Here is a 7,749-nt window from a genome sequence, read left to right on the forward strand (position 1 = left end):
CCCAGTAGAGGGCGTGCAGGAGGCAGCTGATCCATGTTGCGCTCTCACAGCGATGTTTCTTTCTCTCTCCCCACCTCCTCTCTAAAAAAAATTAAAAAATCTCATCGTATATCAGTAACCGTGCTGGATTCTTTACATACATCATCTCACTGAATCCTCACAATTGCCAGTCATTGTTCCTGTTTACACCTGAGGAATCCGCAGCTCAGTGAGCTTTGATACAGGATCGCACACCCACAGAGGGGCAGAGCTGAGCTCAGGCAGTGTCCACATGCCCCGTGGGATACATTCCTGTGTACAGTTCCTGTCTATCTCAAAGCCATGAGAGTCCCATGATCTCCCAGTTCTCAGTAGCAAACAGCAGTCCCCATTCTTGCTGGATGAAGGACCCACAACCGTGAGCAGGTCCCTCATGTAATAATGCTAAGCTTATGGGGGTGCATTTGGATGTGTCTGTCCTGTTGAGACCTGCAGGGAGGACCTGTCACTGAGTGGGGCTGAAGGACATGGCATCAGTCATCTCAGGAAGGTGTGGGTCCTCAAAGAGAAGCCATACTTTTGAAATTGATCTTGGCAGGAAAGAAAATCCCTTAGACGTTACTTGCCTGGGTCTAGATTTGGGTGAGTGGGGGCATTCTTCGGGCACCAGAGGGCTGTCCCAGAGTAGAAGGATGTTGGGCTCTGTCAACGCTGGGCTCAGGCAAACTGGAGAGGGCCACAGGCCAGATGGTCCCATCCCAGGGACTGTCTTCCCTTCCCCTCCATCACTGCTAAGCCTTGAGGAAAGTTGTTTTTGATGTTCTAGGCTGATCTCAATCAGGCCAGAGGAGAAGAGGGAGCCCAGTGTCCTTGACCTGGCACCAGGGTGCTGGTGGCACCAGTAATACCAAGGGAAGTATCTAAGGGTTACACTGAAGGCTGAGGGGCCCATCTACTCCTGTCATTTGCTGATTTCTGATTATCCAGATGCTAGAAAGGTGGGCTCCTTCTAAGGTCTTCAATAAATGCAGACGGAATGAATGGGACACTGTTGAAAGAAAAGGCACTACTTCTAGGAACAGGCAAACCACCACCTGCCATCTGAGGGTACTGGGAATGTCCCAAGAGGTGGCTGAGGCCCAGGGATGGGGACCTAGGCAGTCAGTAGCAGGGAAGTATGTTAGGAAGTAACAGGCCCCAGCCATGGGGACAAGTTACAAGGAACTTTCATCTTCGGGAGGGGCACCCCTGAAGCGAGGCTATGACCCGGCAGAAGGGTGAAGAACATCCATAGTAATGCAATCGTGTACCAAAGGACTGAAAACTGTGGTCTTGAGATACCAAACTGCTGAGGCCAAGCCTCAGGCACACAGACCACAGGCAAAGCCGAGTCATGTAGCTGGGGACAAAGCCACCGCGACAGAGGCTCTCTCCAGGCTCAGGGTGGGGCCGGGGCCCTGGGCCCACAGTCTGAAGAAAGGGGCAGTGAGAAGGCCAGGAACCAGGCAGAGCTTGATGGGGCCAAGCAATGAGTTCAGGAATCTCCATAGATTACTGCTCCCCTGAAAAGCCGACAAAGTTAGGAGGTGAAAAAGCATCAGAGAAGGCCAAGGCTGCGCCAGAGATGTGTCACGTTCCAATCCAGCCAACTCCAATGAACCGGCCCAAATCTTCTGTCTGACCTGAGGCTCAGTTACTTAAATAACTAAATCTGTTTTTACTTGAGTTACCTTCTTAACAACAATGATCTATGTCACAGTTTTGATCTTACCCACATAAAATTTAATGAAAAGACATTTAGGTGGTCAGCCAAAAAGGTGGTTAATTATTAGCTGCTTACACAACAATGGGCCATTGAGTAATCATTAAAATTAACTTTATTAATGTGGACAATGGTTACAAACATAAAGTGTGCTGTGCTGAAATTAAGGACTTACTGGAGTTTTCTGATAGCTTCTTCTTCCCATTATCCAATATGGAAAACGGTTTCCTTCCTCTATGTCCCTGCAACGCAGTTCGGGGTCACACACGGAATTCCCTGTGCAGCAGCACTCACAGAACCGCAGCCTTCTAAAATGTTCTGGAACGGAGCTCTCCTTAGAAAGCCGTGAGTTGTGCTGTTCGCAATTTTGTTTAGAGCAATGCTGTCACTCTAGAAGCCAAATCACTCATTCAACAAAATCCCCACGTATTATAGCAATCAATGTCCCATCATTTAAGCATAAAACGATGCTTAGTTGTACTTTTAACTATCACATACTTTACAAAATAGCTGTTCTTCCGAAATGAGAGCAGCCCATGCCACGCTTCTGCATCGCAGCCACTGCACGGTGCTCTGGACTAGAGGAAACTCACCTGCTCCTGCTGACCGCTCTCCATACCCTTCTAGTTGCCCATCCTGTGGCTAGAGCAAATACGCAAACCCCAGAAAGTCAGATTGTTCTGAACGTGGAGGGGACACAGCCACCCCATGAACGACAAACTCTTGTCATTCGCCAAAGGTGCAGACTGGTGGGAGATGCAGACATCTCGTCATTTACTGAAGGGTTCCTAAGACAGGAAATCAGACCCCTGAGAGGGGAAACGAAGATTTTCATGTGACTGAAAAAGGCTCTGGGGAGTCCCACCCATGACATAGCGAGACCTCAGGCAGATTTATGTAAACCTAACATCTCAACCTCTGAGGACAGATGAAGCCAGGAGTGAAATCTTGTTTCCATTGAGCCCAAGGGTTTTTCACTCCTGAAATGTCAGAAAACACACTCGAAACTCTTTAATAGTGGACAAGGGAGTCTATTCCTAGAATAGCTAAATCAACCAACTTGGCCGATAGATTTTTGCAGCCAATGGATCATGAAGTTAGTCAGGAAAAAGTACAACCCACATATGTATATGTGTATTTTTAATTCAGTACCCACAGAGAAGCCCTTTATAAAAAAGGAGAGTGCAGTAACTCCATAGGCTATTTCCTCACCAGCATTTCCTCCCATGGAGCGTCGCAACAGGCTTATACTACTTTTGAGCTTTAATAACCTCAGGTGTGTAAGTGCAGCAAACTTGCAAAAACATACATCATTTGGAGGTTTACTTGCCTACATCCCATACTGGTTTAGTTTTATGACTTTTAATAACATATTTTTGTTTTTCTGTTGTTGTTTGAGTGCCTGTGTCTGAAGATGGCAAATGGTTGTAAGAGTTTAAAACTGCGCTAAGACGTTTGGAATACCCAGTCTGAGTCCCTCACGGCTGACGAACTCTGAAATGGGTTAAACTGTTTTCTCAGAGGTTCTCTGCTTTCCCTGCTGTACTCCCAGGGCGAAGCTGCTTGAACATACCTGAGGCAGTTTCTTACAGCTTTCTGCCTTACACATTACGGGAGCTGTGATGAGTTTTGTGAAAAGCACTGAGGCACACAGTTCTCAAACTCCTGCGTAACAGCCACAAGTCCCAGCCTCTATGTGTGATGTCACTACAACTGAAAATGATTTGGGGTAGTACTGTGGACACTGAGATGGTCAGATTTTAATAAATTTCCACATATTCGTCCAGTTGAAAAAACCTGTCTTGACTGCAGGTGTTTTCTCCCCTTCTCCCCAATCAACGCTATTTGGGTTTTTATCTGTGACTTGTTTTGTTTTCATATGGGCCTCATATATTTCCTGGGCTCTGGCAATTTCCTTCTGTGCATTGAAATGGACTTTTTGCCTGGTTAGGAGGGGAACAATTAAATTAAAATCATTAATTCGCTTGTTTAGTTTTCTGATGTTTTCCTGAAATTGCTCACAAACTTGGTTCCACTGTTTCTGTTCGGTGGGAGTCATGGGATTCCCAAGTTTTTTCCTGGACACTAAGATTGCCTCTCTGAGCTGATCGATAGTATCCTTTATTTCCTTTTGCATTAGGATCCACTCTGGTTGGTATCCATTATCTATCAATATTCTGTTCAGGTTGTGAGTCATGGGATCAATATATGAACAGCCAGAAAATTTCTTTAGAGGTTTTCCTTTCCCGCTGAGGTTGTCAAAGTCTCCTTTTGCCATTGACTCCTGAATGAGATCCTCCACTAAACGCTCTATTGCTTGAGTTATCTTTTGTTCTTTACTCTGTCTCACGTCTTTAACGGTTAGGCTATCAGGGAAATACTGGCTGTGCAGTTTCTGCTTTTGATATTCCATCACTTGCTCCGCCGCACGGTCCGCTCTAAACTGCCTATACTGCTTCTCCCGCTGGCTCGGAGTTCCAAAGCCAACGCCTTCGAAACTTAAATAATGCCGGTGTTGGGGTGCCGTGTACTTGGTGTTTTCGTCGTCGTCTGCCTCTTCCGCTTTATTCTGTGTGGCCCTTGCTTGTTCCGTCACGTGGGAAAGCACCTTCCTGTAAGCTTCTTCGATCTTTATAAATGTTGCAGAATCGGCAGTGGAGGAGCCACCGTCTGGATGGTACTGCTTGGCAAGCTTACGGAAAGATTCCCTGACGTCCTCCGCAGAGCACCCTTCCTCCAGGCCCAGCAGCCTGTAATATTCTCGCATCTTCTTTTTCGACTTATGAGTTGACATCCTATTTCCAATGACTCCGAGATACGGAAGCATTGTCACTCGGCTAGGAATCACGGCAGCATTTATCAGGCGAGATCTTAGGATGTGAGCCATCGTCACATGCAAGGTGTTCATATTTGTACCCAGAGCTCTTCCTAGCAACGATCTACAAAAGGACAACAAACATAGGGTCGAGAAAGCTGTATGATCTGCTAATTTCATATTTGCAGCAATAAGGACAATGTGGGCAGTTCTTTCTAAGGTACCAAAGTTATTATTATTTTTTTTTGGAGAGAGGAGGAGAGGGAGAGAGAGAGAAATATCCATGAGAGAGAAACATCGACTGGCCGCCTCCTGCTCGCCCTGTGCTGGGGGCCAAGCTGCAGCCTGGGCATGGGCCCTGACCGGGAATGGAGCCGGTGGCCTCCTGGTGCACAGGCCGAGGGGCGAGCCACTGGGCCACACCACCCGCCAGCCTGCCGCAGTTCCTGTCGCTGTATTTCACCAACGTAAGCAGGGGCATGGGAGCTGATGAGGTCCAGCATGAACGCCCTGTGATATAACCCGGGCTCTACTCGCTAGCACACAATTTTGGAGCAGGCGAGTTCTTAGCGATCAACTGATGCAATCTTCTCATTTTAAAAGGACATGTACCCTGGCCGGTGCTGCCTGATGGCTGGAGTGCCCTGCAGCACCCCGACAGGATGGAGTGCCCTGCTGCACCCCGACAGGCTGGAGTGCCCTGTAGCACCCGGACAGGCTGGAATGCCCTGCAGCACCCCGACAGGCTGGAGTGCCCTGCAGCACCCCGAAAGGCTGGAGTGCCCTGCAGCACCCCGAAAGGCTGGAGTGCCCTGCAGCACCCCGACAGGATGGAGTGCCCTGTAGCACCCTGACAGGCTGGAGTGCCCTGCAGCACCCGGACAGGCTGGAATGCCCTGCAGCACCCCGACAGGCTGGAGTGCCCTGCTGCACCCCGAAAGGCTGGAGTGCCCTGCAGCCTCCGGACAGGCTAGAGTGCCCTGCAACACCCCCAAAGGCTGGAGTGCCCTGCTGCACCCCCAAAGGCTGGAGTGCCCTGCTGCACCCCCAAAGGCGGCGGCGGGCTCCATTCCTGGCCAAGGCGCGCCCCTCCGGTCGCGGGTTCGAACCCCGGCTGGGGGGCTGCGCAGGAGGCCACCCACCCGCGTCTCCCCGTCACGTCTGCGGTCCTCTCTCCCCCCAAAATAAACACAAACGTGAAGCCCTGGAGGCTGAGCAGCATGAGCGAGTCCGAGCGCGCGGGTCTCGGGGGCAGCGAGCTGTCCGTCCGTCCGTCTGTCTGTCTGTCTGGCCAACTTCATCTGCACCCCCGCCGCCCGGCGTCTCGCTGCCTCCGTCGTCTCGAGGGGCCGTCCCGTGGACAGACCCACCCGTGACGCGGAGCGCGCAGCCCGCGGGGACGCCGAGACGCGGGGGCACAGGCGGCGCGCGGGACCGGTGCGCGCGTGGCGGCCGCGGGAGGACGCGGCGGTTTAACAAGCCACCGACGCGCGGCCGCCAAGGGCGGGCTGCGGGGACCGCGACCTTCCGCGCGACTGCGGTCAACGCCTTCAGATGCGGTTGGCAGGTGGCGGTCGTGCCAGCGGGGCCGTTGCGGGGGAGCGGTCAGGCCCACGCGGGACCCCCCCCACTCACCTTCACCGACGCGGGGAAGGCGCTGCGGGGCTCCCGCCCCACGCCGCGCTCTGCGCATGCGCGCTCCCCCGCGCGAGGGTCTCCTCCGGACGAGACCACCTGCATTTGTACCCTGAGGGCACTGGCGGGGCGGCGGCGGGCGGGCGCGTGCCCCGTCGGGACGGGCGTCCTACTTACCAGGGGACCCTAGGTCTCTCGCCAACGAATTCTCCCCGAGAGGACGCGGGCAGGACATTTCGGGAGGCCTGGTCCCTCCCCCGGGGCGACCCGGGCCGCCTCCGCCCCCACCTCCGGCGGGAGGTGGTACGGTCGAGGGGGATTGTGGGAGATGTAGTTCGCCCGCCAGTGCGCCGCGCTCTGGCCCCGCCGTGCGCCTGCGCGCCGCCGTGCGCCTGCGCCTTCCGCGAGGGAGGCGGGGACTGAGCCGGTGCCGCAGGAGCGTCCCGGAGGCCGGGAGGCAGGTGCGCGGCGTGTTGCAGGTGCAGGGCGTCCGCGTGGGCTGGGACCCGTGACGTCTTCTTTTTATTTATTTTAAATTTATTGATATTTTGAGAGATAGAAAGAGGAAGGGAGAGAGAAAGAAACGCCGGTTTGTGCCACTTCATTGATGCTCTCGGGGAGCGAGCCTGCAGCCTGGCTCGCGATGCCCTCGCCACCCGAGCTGCCGGGACGCTGCAGGTCTTTGTGTCCGGAGGGCGCGGGCCCTCAGTAACTGGTTTTGGGGAGGGGAAGACGAGTCCGTTTCCCTGAACAGCCCCTTCCCGGCCTGCAGACCGGGTCCCCTGCGCTGCGCAGACGTGACCGAGATCCACGCGGCCAGGAAGGTGCAGGGGCCCCGGGCTGGACCCCGAGCTCCCGCAGTGCAGCCAGGACCGAGGGGGCAGCTGCTGGGGCCTGAGGACACCCCCCAAACGGGGCTCTCCTGGCTTCAAGGGCAGCCACCGTCATGGGGACTTACTATGGGCAGGTGATTTTTTTAAAAAAAGGAAGAAAAAGAAACCTGGGAGTGAGACGTGGGTTGAAAAATCCTGTTTCTTTCCTTTGCTTTTCTCTGCGAGTGTTGTATCTGTAAGAGGGGGGTACCAGTAACCGCTAAGTGTGTATTTAGCTCTGACTTTTTGCCAGGCACTGTGCCAAGCGCTGTGAGGACAGTCTCCCAACCTTGCAACAGCCCTTGGAGATCGATGCTGTTGTTGCCCCCGTTTTACCTATGATGAAATACTTGCATCAGACTCGCTGAGTTTCCGCGAGACTTGCACAATGTGTGTAAACACTTGCACAGGACCGTGTCTGGCACATAAAGAGTGTTTTTTTATGACTGTGTCTCCTAAAAAGAGCCAGAAACAGGGACTAGCTGTTCTACGCTTCAGAGTTACAGACAGTGTAATAATTTGTTCCCTTTTCTGTAGGTGCAGAGAAAAAGCTTTAAATTCTGATCCAGAGGGATTTCCTACAAGCAAACAATGAACATAAAAGAACTCCTGTGTGAAAAAAATAGTGTTTCTACAAGTGTTAACTCGTCTAGTCGACGTCTTAAACACAGCGTAAAAGAAAAAAA

The 7,749-nt window shown here is 52.7% G+C and overlaps 1 protein-coding gene across 1 annotated transcript; it reads right to left on the reverse strand.

The window, feature by feature from the left end:
- Positions 1-1,872: 1,872 nt before the first annotated feature.
- DNAJC28 (DnaJ heat shock protein family (Hsp40) member C28) lies at positions 1,873-6,263 on the reverse strand. Its single transcript, XM_087818463.1, has 2 exons — positions 6,192-6,263; positions 1,873-4,680 (listed from the first exon to the last, which is right to left on the reverse strand). Exon 2 carries the CDS (start codon positions 4,647-4,649, stop codon positions 3,495-3,497), a length of 1,155 nt encoding a protein of 384 aa, XP_087674589.1. The 5' UTR covers positions 4,650-4,680; positions 6,192-6,263; the 3' UTR covers positions 1,873-3,494.
- Between the last annotated feature and the right edge of the window lie 1,486 nt (positions 6,264-7,749).

The sequence above is a fragment of the Miniopterus natalensis genome, chromosome 6 (assembly GCF_054644295.1).
Source record: "Miniopterus natalensis isolate mMinNat1 chromosome 6, mMinNat1.hap1, whole genome shotgun sequence".
Taxonomy (NCBI): domain Eukaryota; kingdom Metazoa; phylum Chordata; class Mammalia; order Chiroptera; family Miniopteridae; genus Miniopterus; species Miniopterus natalensis.

Bases quoted from the DNA above. Each gene is read 5' to 3' on its own strand.
- DNAJC28 (XM_087818463.1), bottom strand. From the start codon at position 4,649: ATGAACACCTTGCATGTGACGATGGCTCACATCCTAAGATCTCGCCTG.